This window comes from Lathyrus oleraceus, chromosome 2, assembly GCF_024323335.1.
Source record: "Lathyrus oleraceus cultivar Zhongwan6 chromosome 2, CAAS_Psat_ZW6_1.0, whole genome shotgun sequence".
NCBI classification, from domain to species: domain Eukaryota; kingdom Viridiplantae; phylum Streptophyta; class Magnoliopsida; order Fabales; family Fabaceae; genus Lathyrus; species Lathyrus oleraceus.
In genome coordinates, this window is record NC_066580.1 from 421,785,844 (window position 1) to 421,802,926 (window position 17,083).

General features: G+C 33.6%; 1 protein-coding gene across 1 annotated transcript; it reads right to left on the bottom strand.

Moving 5' to 3' along the window:
• Positions 1–233: 233 nt before the first annotated feature.
• Positions 234–4,445, bottom strand: LOC127119894 (WEB family protein At3g02930, chloroplastic). Its single transcript, XM_051050259.1, has 3 exons — positions 4,100–4,445; positions 3,361–3,568; positions 234–2,703 (listed from the first exon to the last, which is right to left on the bottom strand). The coding sequence occupies exons 1-3, from the start codon at positions 4,129–4,131 to the stop codon at positions 370–372; spliced, it is 2,574 nt and encodes an 857-aa protein (XP_050906216.1). The 5' UTR covers positions 4,132–4,445; the 3' UTR covers positions 234–369.
• Between the last annotated feature and the right edge of the window lie 12,638 nt (positions 4,446–17,083).

A 17,083-nucleotide genomic window follows, 5' to 3' on the forward strand; every position in this document is an offset into this window, starting at 1 on the left:
ACTATATAAATACAATTAATAATGTTTGATATAAGTATTTGGTGTATATTATGGATGTAAGAATAGCATTGTTCATACTTCTTTGGTGGCCAAGAACAAAGAACGGTGGGGAAAAAATAGTTGGATTTGCTTCATCATCATCATACACAAGCATAAAAAATTGAAATCCTAAACAACATTACAAATCTCATTTCGTAAAAATCCTATATTTCTATATAGAAGCAAAAAAATCATAAATCAAACAAGTGCAAACAAATTAATGTTGTTCAATCAATATGCACACAAATGTTGAATGTTGTTCAATCAATATGCACACAAATGTTGAATGTTGTTCAATCAATATGCACACAAATATTGAAAATGTTGTTTCTACTTCTGGTTGCTACCACCCTTTTTCTTGAGCAGGCTTCCAAACTTTCCAAGCAAAGGTTTCTTCTTCTTCTTCAGCTGTTGTTGTTCTTTTAATGGTGAGATCCCACCATTGTCAATGTTCTCTGTTACAGCGGTTCCATTTATCTTATCAAAGCTCTCAAGACTGCCATCTTCTTCTACCTTTGACTCAACTTCCTCTTCAAGTGATTCAGGCTCTGCTTCTCTTTCTGGCGAGAAAGAGAACTCCTTTTTCTCTATCTTGTAACTTTCCCACATTTTGAATTCTACTTCTTCTAGATCATCATTTCCTTTCCTCTCATCTTCCTTTGGCTTTCCATTCACATGCACAGGTTTCGGGGAATCAATTTTCTCTTCGGGTTTGTCATTCAAGATTATACTTTCTTCTTGTAAGCTATGTTTGAGTCCTTGATTGATGGAAAGCTCAACCTTTGGAATGTCCTCTCCAACATATCCATGACCATTCTGTTCAGAAAATTCAATTACTTTAGGAAGCAAATCATAGTCCTTCTCACTGTCTGAAAGATCACCATTTTCTTGGTCATTGTGGTCTCTAGTTGTAGCTTCTTCCAGCAACTTAGACAACTCTTCCACCTTCTTAATAGATTCGGCTTCCCTAGCTCGGAGTTCATCGTTTTCTTGAAAAACATTCTGCATTTCATTTTCTTTATCCAATATATTTTCCTTCAATTTAACATTTTCAGATGTTACTTCCTTCAAAGCTTCCTGCAGATGGATTGCCTCAGCCTCAACTTCATTCAGATTTTCCTTCAACCGAGCTTCTTCCTCCCTGTTGGAATTTGCTTCTTCCTCAACTTCTTTAAGCAAATAAACCAATCTATTTATTTCTTTTTCCGTGGCCGCATTCTCTTCTTCAGTTTTCTTCAGGCTGCTGACTAGATGAAGCTCTCTCCGCTCCCACTCAGCCTTTGAGTTCTCAAAGACATTCTTCGAGCTTTCAATACTGAATATAAGAACATCAATTTCATGTCGTGCATCGTCAAGCATCGACTCATATTTTTCGTTAGTACCTTTTAAGACTAACTTTAAATCTTCAATCTGGTTCTCATAGCTTTGCCTTTCAGCTTGATTGCCCAGTAGATTTTCTTTAGCTTCTCTAGATTCCGCAGATATTTCATGTAATGCAGAAGCTAAGCTTTCCATTGCCTTTTTACTCTTTTCTTCTTCTTCCTTAGACTTCTCCAAGTCATTGATAAGTTTGTTTTTCTCTTCTAATAGAGTCTGCACACTAGAGGCTGCAAGATGTTCATTGTTCAAAGCCTGTTCTTTCTCTTCCTTCACTGTCTCAAGTTCGGATTTGAGAGACTCAATCTTCTTTGAAATTTCTAGATTTTCTTCCTTAGCCATAAGAAGGCGACGTTCAGATTCCTCAAAATCGGTTTTTTGTCTCCCAATAGTCATTTCTAACAATCCCACCTTCTCTTTAAGAGGACCAACTACAGACTCTGCATCATGCAACAGATCATTGCTTCCTTCTAGCTGTTTCATTACAGATTCCAAGGATTCTGATGCGGATCTCTCCAACTTGTTTGATTCTTCAACCCTCATTTTCAGTTCCTCAACCTTCTTCTTCCACTCCTCTAGCAGACTGCGGGCATAAGATTCTGCCGTCCTTGAGGTTTCAAGTTCGACATTAAGTTGTTCAATAAGATTTTCTTTCTCTGTCAACTTCTCATCATAACTCATTCCCTTATCAAGTTCTTGCTTGAGAGCTTTTACCTCTTTTTTCAACTTCATTATAAGCCTATTATCACTGGCTTCTGTTTCTTGTTTTGAATCCAGTAATCCCTTCAACTGCGCCAATTCAGCTGCATAGATTTCTGCTTTCTCAGCATGAACCTCGGCATTTTTAGTTGCATCATCAGCATGGTTCAGTGCCTGGTCCTTAGCATCACACATCATGGTGAGTTCTTGCTTAATCTGCTGAAGCTCCTCAGTGGTGGAAGCAAGAGCAGCCACATCCAAGGCATGCTGGTTCCTCACACTTTCAAGCTCTTTCTGCCATTCCTCTTCCTTTTTCTTCACAGTTTCAATTCCAGCCTGCTCCAATTCAACAGCTCGGAATTTTTCTATCTCAGATTCCTCCTTAGCCTGCTTTTGTTCCACCAATGCCTCCCTGAGTTTCTCATTTGCTTCCTCCGCTACTCTATGTGCTTCTTTCAACTCATCAGTAATTTTTTCCTTCTCTTTCTCAGCCTGAAGGATCTGTTCCTTTGCTTTCTTTAGATCTTCTTGAGATACATTCAACTGGTTCTGCAATTCTGAACCCTTTGCAGCTCTTGGTGCTTGTTTCTGGAAAGATAGAAAAAGAAAAGGAATATATAAAGAAAAAATTGTAAAACAAAAGACCTACTTTTTAATCTTATTATAAATTGTATAAGACATTAAAATCTTATTATAAATTGTACAATACATTAAAATCTTATTATAAACAAGTGACATGGCAAAGTTTTAAGCTTTTATATCATATACTAATCTAAATAATTCAAGGTTCAATTCATAAACCAAATGGTAAGAGAAAAGTTTCTAGCTATAAAAAATTGACAAAAAAAATGGTTGGATAAGTTTAGGCAGTGATGATTCATTAGAATGAATCGGGTTTCATCATTGTGAATCAAACTTAAGAACATATTCATGTTCAAAATAGATATGCACAAATTCAGTTTGATTGGAATTAGAATTCTATCAAATCGAATACTAGACATCACAGAATAAAAGGCCAGTAATTCATGCTTTATCTAAAACTTCTGAAGTCCCAATCAAAATTTGTCAAATAATTAGCATTAACAGATAAGATTAACACATCTCATACATTTCCTTATCTTCATTCAAAAAGTAGCGATTGAAAAGAACAAAACCAGTTGAAGTGCATCCATTTGGAAATAAAGAAGAAACAAAACCAGAATAAATCTCAAAGAAAGGCATCACTAAATGCACTCTATAACTTACATCCGGTGGCGTGGAGCTAGCTTTTGCTGATTTCCGCTCAACAGGGGGCTTAGAAATCACAGATCGCGGCGACCTTTCCACAGAAACACGTGAATTTTGCAATGGAGGCGGCGATTCAGTTTCTGATTTGCTCCCTACTTTACTAACTTTACTGACTCTCGGTGTTGCTTGAGCTGCACCTTTGTTGGAATTTTCAGATAGTTTTGATCTATCAAATCCAAATGTCAACAAAATCAGATCACAAAGCATTAAAAGAAACACAATAGATCTCATTAAGTCTACTCAGTTAGAGTTACTAGCTATGCATAGACATCAAATTGCAGAAAAAAAAAGTACAATAGTTATATTCAATTTCCAACCAATCAAATAGATCTAAATCACAAAAACACAATTCTTATTCCAAATTAAGCATCCAGAATCATTGGAAAACCAAATTAATATTTATCCAAATCAACAATGTATATAATTGTACAAAATCAATCCAGAATAAGAAACAAATATGATGAATAAATAAATAAACAAGCCTAATTTTAGAATAGTACATAGAAATCATATATATCAAAAATGAAAAAAAGAAAAAAAAAAGTGAAATCCTAAAATAGCATAAGATCATAATTACTAGATCAAATCAAACAGCATGAAGCAACAAAACGATGCTTAGAAAAGAAGTAACCGAAGAATCCAAATCAGATCTTAACAGTATACGAAAACACAGATTCAAAAGCAAAAGTTGACTAACCTAGTAGTACTAGTAGTAGATTTTGAAGCCATGGAAGCAGAGTAAGAAGAAAAAGAAAAACGGTTACTGAATTAGGAATGATAGAGTTGTTGTTGTTGTTATGACATTGTTAGTTAAGAAAGAAGAAGAAAATTCAGGATCAAAGTAATTTGGATGATTTTTGTGTGAAATTATTGGAAAGAGAGGGAATATAATTTACAGAGAAGAAACAAGAAAATTGAATGAGTTGGTTTTCATGTGTCTCCAGAGAGGCCACAATACACGCCACACTCTCTTTCTATTTTTTTCCTTAACCGTTTTCTTCTATTCTCTCACTTATTATCTGGATATTTTTATTTTTTAATTTGTAATATGTAATCACTCGTATGGTAGGGATAGTGTTGTCGATGGGTGGGCATGACCATGATGGTTATATGTAGTTATGAATGGACAAAATTAACCCTCTCAAGTTTTCTTTTCTGATAGTAAGTTTATAACATTTCATAAATGATAGTATCTTGGATAGATGCATGTAAATCAATAAAAACATGAAAACTAGATATAGATGTGAATCTAGTTAGTTTGTCTCATAATAAACTTAATATGATAAATGTTTGGGAAAGGTCCGAGAAGAGAAAGTTTGTATCCTATTCAAGTTAGGTACAATCCAACCAACTCTCATTCATAAAAAAAATTCGTGAAGTGCACACTCAAACCCTCACTTATATATTTTTATTATTTTTTTATTGATTTGAGCATAGGTTAGGTCAATCCCCTCGCCGCCGTATCGAAAATTTGAATTCATTCTATCAAAGCATTACTTCATTGTTCATTAAACTTGATTCCACCAGGTAATAATGACTTTTAAAATGAATAAGATAAACACACCTATCACTAGTAACAAAATCGAAATTAGAGATATCTATATTTTACTATAAAAAAATATTTACTTTGTGTTTGGAGTCTAATTCAAAATCCATAATATCCGATTGCAAGTCATGCACTCATTTTCAAGCAAACAAAAGTCTAAAAACTTTTCTTATATTTAGGGGTGTTTAAAACCGAACAAACTCAATAGAAAATCATAAACCAAACTAAACCAAACCAAAATCGCAAAAACATGCATTTAGTTTGAATGTGTTTGAGTCATTTTTTAACAAAACCGCATGGCTTGGTTCGGTTTGCGGTTTATATTTTGCAAATCGAATCAAGTCAAATCAAACTACATTACGTTACAACGCAAACTTTACTTATCCGGCATCCAACCAAAACTCAAATTTATTATGCCTTAGCCTTACAATTACGAACAATTTCATCTTATTCACACTTAAGGTTTCAATTTTAGCCTCCTCAAATCTCTCTTAGTAGTATCGTGTCTTCTTTTCATCTTTTTAGTCATGTAGATCTCGTCTCTTCTACTCTAATCTCTCTTTTCTCTTATTTTCTTTCTTTTTCATCTTCTAATTTTATGCTACTATACTCTCTTCCAATTACGTTTTTATCGTACATTTCTTCTCTAATCTTGCATCTTTTATGTTCTTTCTTTTTCAACTTCTCTAATATCCCATCTTCACTGTTTTTTTCATTATTATGTTTTTGATATTGTTTTACGCTACTATTTTATATTTTTTTATTCCACTTTTGTCTAATATATTTTTTGTATATTGAATGAAAAGTTGTCCAAATAGGATGATTTTTGTTGTTATTTGGTAATCTATGATTGATTAAACACGAAGATATGTTGTTCTCTATATGTGTATGTATAACTCAATAAAAATATTGTAAAAAATTGAACCAACCAAACCAACTCAAACCGTATGGTTCGGTTTTATTTTTTAAAGATAACCGAACCAAATCAAATCGCATGTATTTTTATCTTGCAGTTCAGATGACTTTTAGCGTCAAAATCGTCCAAAGCACACCGCAAACACCCTACTTGTATCCATATAAAAGATGAGCATGAATCACTCCATTTTTTAGAGTACAAATTATCCTTGATCAGTCTTGATGCAAATACCCATAACTACTTTGTTGAGATTTTTAGAGAAAGATGTATCTGTTGTAATTAATAATGATTAATTACCATGAGTGTGTTCCAAAATGATAAGAAAATATGCAAGTGAACAAAAATAGGCAACACTTGTGAAGTGTTACAGTAGAAAATTTGTATTTTGAATTCAGAAATAGACAACATTTATGAATTGTTGTTGTAGGCGAAACAACGCACAATTTGATAAAAATGTTATTGTAGGTGAAATAATGCAATATTTGATAAAAATGTTGCTGAAAGTGTGTGTTTCTTCGAGAGTTGCAACTTTGTGAAATAACACCACTTTGACCTATAAATTGAGCATTATGTTGGGAAAAACAAATAAAACATAAAGAAAAAAGAGTAACACAATCACAACACAAGAACATAACGTGAAAATTCCAAAACCGGAGAAAAAATCACGATTGTTGTCAAATGGCAACCAAAGAATAGCACTGTGTGAAAATTGTTTCAACAAATAATATATTCTCAACTAACACAAGCCCTCAGTACACCCACATCCTCCAAAACAAATATTAATACAAGCTTAAAGTGTTTTTGACTGGTGCATCTTTAGAATGAAGAACTTGAATCATATATATAGCATTTGACTCCATTTTCCTTCACAAAACTAAGCGATGTTGGAATTCAAAGAACTTGTATCATATATATAGTCTTAAAATCTCACTTCATTCACAAAATTAAGCGATGTGGGACTTCTTCGACATGTATATTTTCAATAAACCCCAACAATCACCACTTGATTGAAAATAATACATAAAATTTCATTGTCTTCACCGACAATCATAATCCCCCATAAAGAGTATCAATGTGCATATTTTCAATTAACCCCAATAATTTCCACCTTGATTATAAATAATACATAAACTTCATTGTCTTCACCGACAATCATACTCCATCATAAAAAGTATAGTCACTTGAAGCTACACCACTCTAAGAATTTTCACATTGTCTTCACGGACAATCATAGTTTTAAAAACTATCATACTCTCTCAAGAAAAACATATTTCACTTGAAGATGAATCACTTCAAGAATTTCACATTGTCATCATCGACAATCATATACTTTATCATGAAGAATAAATTTCACTTAAAGTTAAACCACTACAAGAATTTCACATTATCTTCACCGACAATTATAGTTTTAAAAAACTATCATACTTTTTCATGAAGAAAATATTTCACTTGAAGATAAATCACTTCAAGAACTCTTCAACCACCAACATAATCTTGCACCTTGTATAATATTGATTGTATCAACACATCTTTGCCTTGAATTTTCCACGAGTAAAAAAAAATTCTCATCAAATTCCTCTAGTCCAAACTGCACAACAGAAATTTTGACTACAACTCTTTCACAACACCGCCCTTCTTTTCTATTGTGGAAGATCAATGTTTAAAGTGTTTTTGACTAATGCATCTTGAAATGAAGAACTTGAATTTATATATATATATATATATATATATATATAATATATATATATATATATATATATATATATATTATATATATATATATATATATATATATATATATAGTCTTGGATTCTCTTTTACTTCACAAAACCGAGATTTCAAAGAACTTGTATCATATATATAGCATTGGACTCTCTCTTCATTCACAAAATTATGCGATATGAGACTTCTTCAACATATATATTTTCAATCAATCTCAACAATCTCCACATTGATTGAAAATAATACATAAGTTTTTATTATCTTCACTGACAATCATATTCCACTATAAAGAGTATCAACATATATATTTTCAATTAATTCCAACACATTCCGGATTCAGAAAAATACATTAGAAAAAATAATCCTCTTCGGACAAAATTTTGGATTTCATATTCTCTACATTCGACTTTTCATTGGTCTTATGAAAACTCGAACATAAACGGTAATATCCTGGATATTTCTACGTCTAAACTCTAAGACAATTTGAGAGTGTTTGCTATATTATAAGAAAAGTTATTCATTTACGATTATAACCTCGTTCCATTGTATTTAGAATTAATTTTCTAACAAAAGTGATGAATTAATTTTATGAGTTAGCCTCAATCCATTTCATTTAGATCGTTAATCTTATAAGTTATTCATTCCCCTAGCAGTATTTCGTACACATACAAGTGATAAATTGTTTATAATCATCATTGTTAATAGGGATATAATCCACATCTTTTACGTAAGCCATTTGTTCACAGGGATACACATAAATAATATACTAACGGTACTGTACAAGAACCTGACATATTAAAGCTCATGACATATGTTTTAAGTTATAATCAAAGTGATCTTAAAATTGAAATAATCAGCGACACATGAAACTGAAGCAATATATATTAAATAAACTGCTACATTAATATAAACAAAGCACGTATATATAAATAAGCATGAATATGAATTGAAGTATAATCAAATTTTAAATATGTTATTCCGGTGATTTAATTGTAAAAGTCTTGTTTCTTTTGTTTATTTTTCAAAATTAATTTGTTTTATTGTTAAATAAATTGGTGAAAAGGTAAATTGAAATTTAAAATTTTAAAGAATGAATTGGTTGATTATTAAAGTGGTCAAATTTATTAAAGTTCTTGATTTTAAATTATTGAAATGACTTTTTATTTGTATTCTAGGTAAATAACATGTTGGTGTTCAATGAGACTTATTATTATAATACATATAAGAATCATCCAAATATGGATCCATAGTGTAACTATTTGAATCCCGTGATGTGAAGTTTTAAGAATCTTATCATGGAGGATAAAAAATTCGATATTCCCATAAATAAATAACCTTGTGAGGAAGGTTCTCCACAAATTATTTAAACACAAACCGAAAGGCTAAGCAAGAGAGTCCTAAAGGCTAAGGATCTAGGACCTAATAAAATTGATTCTCGACTATGATGATTAAGGATAATACATGTAGCTGGCAACAAATGGATGTTGAAGGAAATGGCTAAAAATAAGGTAACCAAGGACACATGGCGAATGATCCTTACATCATGGAACCAAGGGGGAGAGAGAGAGAGAGAGAGAGAGAATTCCTAATAGAAAGTATTCCTCTTGATAGTACAAATAGAGAGAACGAAGAAATGATGGGTGTGCAGAATTTGATACAAGTTTTTCCCCTATCTAGTGGCTTTCCTTGTGAAGGAATTTCTTTTCCTTTTTGTTGCAATAAACTTGTGCTTTTCATTCCAAGAAATGATTGAGCAATGATCATTCTCAATCTAGTATATCTTAGATTCTTCATTGTATTTACTTTATATATAGTGAAGAGATCTTTGTGAAATTTTCTGCTTGCTCTGTTACAATTTTTTGTCTGCGCGGTTTTATCTCGGTTACATTGGTGCTTTCATTAACCTTACCATGGTGGAAAATACCCGTTTGAAAGGCTTAGAAGCTTATATCAATAGCATCAATGCCACGATGCAGAAGATGATGGAGGACACTGAGGCACGTCATAACGACTACAATGTCATGCTGATATGACGCGAATCGAACATGTCGAGGCACAACTCGGCAGTTTCCAGCTCTCTCCCACTTTGAATGGTAGCTTGAACTCTGATGGTTTATCGCGTCAGCAACCTTTCCAAATGTGCAACGAGAAGCTTGATTTTCCCATATTCGACGATACTGAGGTATTAAACTAGATCTTTAAAGCTGAGCAATTCTTCGATTATGACTCTACGTCGGACAACCACCGGCTCACCATAGTAGTTATGCATTTGGACAAGGATGTGATGCCTTGGTACCAAATGATTACTTATAACAACCCTTTTAGATTTTGGCTAACTTTCACATGTGCCTTGGAATTGGAATATGGGTTGTCGCTGTATGAATCTCTCAGACCTACCCTTTTCAAATTAACCTAAACCACCATTGTCTCTAATTATTATTCCACCTTAACCACACTTGCTAATCGTACCTAGGTTCTCTCACCAGACGCAATGTTGTAATTTTTTGTGAGTGGACTTAATTCTAATCTTCGTCATGATGTTATCGCCCAAAACCCTATCTCATTACCCAAAGCCATATCCTTAGCCAAAATCTTTGAAGAAAAATACACCCCGGTTACTAAGCTCACCCCTAACCCACAAAATATTTCTCCGATCCCATCCCACACTTCCTGGCCCGACCCACAAACACCCTTTTACTCACTCCTTCTACTCGTCCCCAAAACCAACCTCCAACTTTTCGAGCTTGTCCCATTCGTAGTATTACGACAATTGAGATTGAACTCCGGTGAGACAAAGGACAATGTTTCTATTGTGATGCAAAATTTTCACCTACCCATCGTTGTCCAAATAAACATTATATTTTGTTGCAAGTCAATGATTTAGATCCACCAGAGCCAGAAACGGATCCTCTAGATGATGATCCATTACTTGTCTTTCTTGAGTCACATGACCATATCTCGTTCAATGCTCTCAAAGGGGCGTATAGTGCTGGCACAATTTGTTTCCAAGGTTAAATTTAAGGCGTCCAAATACAAGTGTTACTTGATAGTGGTAACTCTTATAACTTTATCCAACCTCGTATTGCTCAATGCTTGAAACTGACAATCCACGAAGCTCCTCAATTTTAAGTTCTTGTAGGTAATGGTAGCACCTTCGCAGCTTCTGGGTTGATTCAAGATTTACCAGTAATCATTCAAGGTCATACGTTTCACCTTCCGATATGATTGCTACCAATTATTGGCACTGATTTGGTTTTAGGCGCGCCTTGGCTCAACACTTTGGGTCCTCACATTGCAGATTATGATGCGTTGTCTATTAAATTCTACCTCAACAACAAATTCATCACTCTTAAAGGGGATCAAGTTACAGAACCAGGACAATCCCAATTTCATCACATTCGTCTTCTTCCAAATACTCATGTTATTGATTTATCATACACACTACAATTCTATTTTATAGCATAACCATCATCAACAACTTCTCTTGATACTCTCCCTGTTGACTTGGTTGCTATGTTACACACTTATTGGACTATGTTTGATGAACCCACCCACGCTTACTGCCACCTCGAGATTAGGACCATTTGATCCCTCTCATTGATGGAAGTAACCCTGTGAAGGTCATACCATACTATTACCTCCACAGTCAGAAGGCTAAGATTGAAAAAATGGTGTTTGAGATGTTTAAGCAAGGCATAATTCAACCCAGAACGGGTCTATTCTCCTCACTGGTGTTGTTAGTAAGAAAGAAGGACGAATCATGGCACTTTTTCACGGATTATCATTCATTAAACGCGATTACAATCAAGGATAGTTTTCTGATACCCATAGTGGATGAATTGTTAGACGAATTGTTTGGAGCTGCTTATTTTTCTAAGTTGGATTTGCACTCTGGGTATCACCAAATCCAAGTCCATCCAGAGGATCCTCATAAGACAGCTTTTTGAACTCATCAAGGTTTGTATGAATGGCTTGTCATGTCTTTTGGGTTAACCAACGCCTCGACTTCATTTGAAAGTCTTATGAGTTATGTTTTTCGTGTCTAATCACGTAAGTTTGTGTTGGTTTATTTAATGATAATCTTCTGTACAACCCTCTTGGTCTTCCCACCTTGAACATTTAGAAGTTGTGTTAGAACTGCTGCAACAACATGAGTTGTTTGCCAAGTTCTCCAAATGTTGTTTTGGTCTCTCCTTAGTGGATTATCTAGGTCGCACCATCTCTAGTCAAAGGGTTGAGATGGATAAATAAAAAATTCAAGTTGTCTTGGATGGAAAGTCCCTACTTCACTCAAACAACTTCGTGGTTTCTTAAGGTTATTTGGCTACTACCGGCGGTTTATTCGCAATTATGCTACTATTGCTTCACCACTAACAGAGTTGTTAAAGAAAGATGCTTTTAATTGGACACCAGCTGCCACTAATGCTTTTAATAAACTCAAACAAGCTATCATACAAGCTCCAGTTTTGACGTTTCCAAATTTTAGTTTACCCTTCACTTTGGAAACAGGCGCATCAGGTTCGGGCATTGGAGTTATGCTCAGTCAAGCTCGCCATCCTATTGCTTACTTTTGAAATAAATTATTCCCTCGAATGTAAAAACAATATGCTTATGTGTGGGATTTGTATGTCATCATCGAAGCTTTGGCAAAATTCCGTCACTATCTCATTGGCCATAAGTTTGTTATCGAAATTGATCAATGCAACCTCAAATCCTTAACCGATCAGTCAATTTAAACCCCAGAGCAACAACATTGGCTTCAAAAATTCCTTGGCTATGATTTTACTATTGAATACAAATCATGTGTTGATAACATAGCAGCTGATAGTCTATCCCGTTCATTCTGCTCAGTTGTGTCCTGCTTAAGAGTTATTGGATAAATCATAACCAGGATTGTCTCAAACAATTTGGAAACATTGTTCCAATTTTAAAAATTGATCCCTACTAATTAGGAACATAAAAAATTCAAAAACATTCATCTTTTATTAATTTATATAAATATTTATAAATAAGGAATGTGCATAAACAATCATCTTCAGTCATGTAGGTCGATCAAGAAATTCACATGTACCCCTCTTTATTATAAAATAAAATTTGATAATATATCTTTTTATAAGAAACCACCAATAATTTGAATTAAGTTTGTCTACGACTTTCTCTTTTTCTCAGTATTAGGATAGTGGAAGTTGTTAGTAGTAATTACATAGAGATAAGTTTTTTAGTTGTTGTTAGGGATACATAAGCACAAGTTAGCATCAGATTGTTTTCATATTTTTAATGGGTTTTGATTGTGTGATTATGGTATCTCTCTCACAATTATTGAGAAATTTTTTTGCTGAAATTTAACTCATACAATTATTATTTTTCATATTTTATCTTGTAGAATTCTCTTATTTATCGAGTTTTTGTCATGCTTAAGAGTTATTGGATCAATCATAACCAGGATTGTCTCAAACAATTTGGAAACCCTATTCCAATTTTAAAAATTGATCCCTACTAATTAGGAACATAAAAAATTCAAAAACATTCATCTTTTATTAATTTATATAAATATTTATAAATAAGGAATGTGCATAAACAATCATCTTCTGTCATGTAGGTCGATCAAGAAACTCACATGTACCCCTCTTTATTATTTGTTTAGTCATGATAACTTAATTAAAAATAGTATTAATATTGAATGATAAACTTTTAATTATTTAATTATAACTTATAAATAGTCTCTAAAACTTATACTAAAATAAGATCTCATTATAAATTTCAATTAATTATATAAAAAGTATTTTATAATTAAAAATTTGGTTGGCATATTAGTACATATATGTTTTTTGTGCAATCTTTTATTTTAAAAAGATAATTGAAAGGAGTTGAGTTTCAAAATGCTGACATTTAACTTCAAAATCAAGGACTCAATACACTATAAATTATTTATTTATTTTTCTAACCATTAATGTTGACATATGCAAGGACTTCCTACTCAAAGCATCTGCCACCATATTAGCTTTACACGGATGGCAACTCAACTCAAATTATTAGTCCTTCAAGAACTCAACCCACCTTCTTTGTATCATGTTCAATTCCTTATGATTAAACAAATACTTCAAACTCTTATGATCGTTGAACACTTTAAATCTAGAACCAAACATATAATGTCTCCAAATTTTAAGCACAAACACCACAACTGTCAACTCTAAATCATGAGTAGGATAGTTCCTCTTATGAACTTTCAGTTGACTCAAAGCATAATCCATAACCTGACCATTATGTATAAGCATGACACCCAAGCCTATCACGGAAGCATCATAATATACAACAAAAGACTCACTAGCATCCGGTAGAACCAAAACTAGAGTTGTCGTTAACCTCTTCTTTAAATCTTGAAAGATTTCCTCACACTTAGCATCCCATACATAAGTTTGTCCTTTTCGAGTCAAATGAGTCAAAGTCAAAGCCAACCTCGAAACTCCTCCTATAATAACCAGCCAAACCAAGGAAACTTATGATCTCAGTAAGAGACTTAGGAGTTTCCCACTACAACATTGTGTCTACCTTAGACGGATCAAATGATATACCATCACTAGAAATCACATGACTAAGTAAGCTCACTTCACGCAACCAGAACTCACACTTGGACAACTTCGCATATAACTTCTTCTCTAATAAAGTCTACAACACTACTCTCAGATGTCCCGTATGCTCTTCATCTGACTTGGAATACACCAAAATATCATCGATGAACAGAACCATAAACGGATCCAAGTAAGAATGGAAGATCATATTCATATACTCCATGAAAACACCTGGCACATTAGACATAGCGAACGACATCATTGACTACTCATAATGGCCATTTTGAGTTTTAAATGTAGTCTTCGGAATATCTTATGACTTTACTCTAATTTGATGATAACTCGATCCCAATCCAATCTTAATGAACATGCAAGAGACAACCAACGGATCCATAAGGTAATTGATCCTAGGAAGGGGATACTTGTTTTTGATAGTAACCTTACTCAGCTGACAATAATCAACACACAACCTCATGCTACCATCTTTCTTCTTAACCCATAACACTGGCGTTCCCCACGATGATCCACTAGGCCTGACGAACTTCTTCTCAACAGATCTTCTAACTATTTCTTCAGCTCACTCAACTCTGACACAAACATTTTATATGGTGCCATCGACAGAGGTCTAGTACCAGGTACTAAATCTATGGCAAACTCAACTTCTCTCTCTAATGGCAAGTCACACACATCCTCAGGAAAAACATCAGGAAACTCACACACCACATGCATATCACTAGACCCAATATCGCTCTACACTCTCAAGGAAGCAAACATCATGAGCACCTAATCATTCTCCCTCAAATACATCTCAATTTCACTGGTGGACATGAATCTCGAATTCACTCTCTTCTCGGGTTTGGGAAATAACATATTCTCAATAAAGCATGCACTCTAAAATCAGTGGCATGTTGACCCAACTCTCCATACTTGAAACATCTAAGAGAAGCAGCAAAAGCTCCTCCCCGACTTATTTCAATCACACTTCCGCTGGCAAGCAATTAGGAAATAAAAATGAGCACCAACAGTGTTCACATATATGTCGCATACTAGGGAAAAGAAAACATCACAAAAACTGACCTGATAGACCAACCTGCTCTGATCCCAACTATGTACACCCTATTTCCCTGACTCAACATTTAATTAAATAATTCTATATAACTCAACAAATCATGCATGCTTCACCATAGCATAAAAGAACCAAAATTAAAACTTTCATAAATAAGCAGCGGAAAACCATTAAGTTTAACATATAAATCTCAATAACAATAAATGAGAAAGTGGTTCAACAATCCTCAAAAGAAATAATACATGCAACATGTTATATCTATCCATGCTGAATTGATACTCTAAATTATTCTAAGTCTTAATCTCAGCGGGAGCTTGCAAACCTCACTCTGTGAACCTAAGCTAAGAAAAATTTTGAAGTCTAAAATTCAGGGGGAGCTTACAAACCTATCTTTGATTTTTATCTGATTATTTGTCTTATTAAAATCAAAATTGTTTATCAAAATTATAATGTTTGTCATCATCAAATAAGGGGAGATTGTTGGAACAAGTTTGGTTCTACAACTATCCTTGAGTTTTGATTATAACTAAGGAACAAATTTGTATTCTAATAGTTTGTTGAGTGTTCAAAATATGATCATGCCAAAAGTTGAATCAAGCCGACTCAAAATAAGTTAGAAGCTAAGTAAATCGGAATCTGATTTAGTTAGAAGCTGATTAAATCAGACTCTGAACTCTGGTCATATAGAAACTCTGGATATTGAGACTCTTGACTCTGATAAAAGAGATTATGAACTAAATATATTATTTAAAGAAGCTCTAATATGAAATTCAACTCTGATCTCACCAGTCAACACTTCTTAAATAGACATCTCAGATACACTCTGATTCACTCAAGTCTCATACTTTCATTAGACTCTGAAGTATATTCTCAAGGCTTTAATATTTTAATGGATGAATATCCTAAGTGTACAATATAAGTTAAGCTACAAAATCAAAAGAATTGTACTACAGACGGCTATAACATATTTTCTGACCACCACCCATGATTTACGGCTAAACCTACCTACTCTAAAGTTGTGGTGTACTTGAATAAGTCTCCAATTCTATCCTCCAACGGTCTTATTTCTCACCTACAAAAAGAGGACAATGGAATTGTGAACATGATTATTGCATGCACAAAACATGAAGAAACTTCAAGAGAGATTTCCGTGCATAACTTGAAGAAACTTCATGGTGAAGAAAATTCAATAAATCAAGTTATCTTCAAGAAAGAGAAAATATAAGAAACACTTTGAACTTAAATTCAAGTATTCTCAAGTTTAAACACCTGAATTTCATTGTGTATATTCTACTTAGTACAAAGCATCTTTGTAAACACAAATATCTTGTTAAACATTTGTTAATTTCCTTGAGAGACTAAGTGATAGTCAGAATTCTCAAGAAGTCATTGATGGTTAGTCTTTGAGTTGTATTTCCTTGAGAGACTAGGTTATAGTCATAATTCTCAAGAAGTCTTAGACATTTTTCCTTTGAGTTTGTAATTAGGTTAATTATTGGATTAAGTCTTTATTGCGAAGGAAAAACCACTCAGGCGGGTGGACTGGACGTAGCTTCGTTAACAGTGAACCGGGATAAAAATACATGTGTTGTTTATCTTTGTTGTTTGAGTTCTTGGGTTGCAATAAATTTTGAATCTAAAAACCCAATTCACCCCCCCCCCCCCCCCCCCCCATTTCTTATGTTTATTGAACCTTCATAGCCCCCCCCCCCCCCCCCCCTTTTAGGTTTCACTATATACTTACAATATCAACAAATTAAAGAATTCAAAGCCAAAGTTTTATTCAATAGTATGAGATGTTCAAGATGAAGGATGAGTAAGACATTAAAACCATGTTCTTTAGGTTCCAAGCTCTTGTCTAT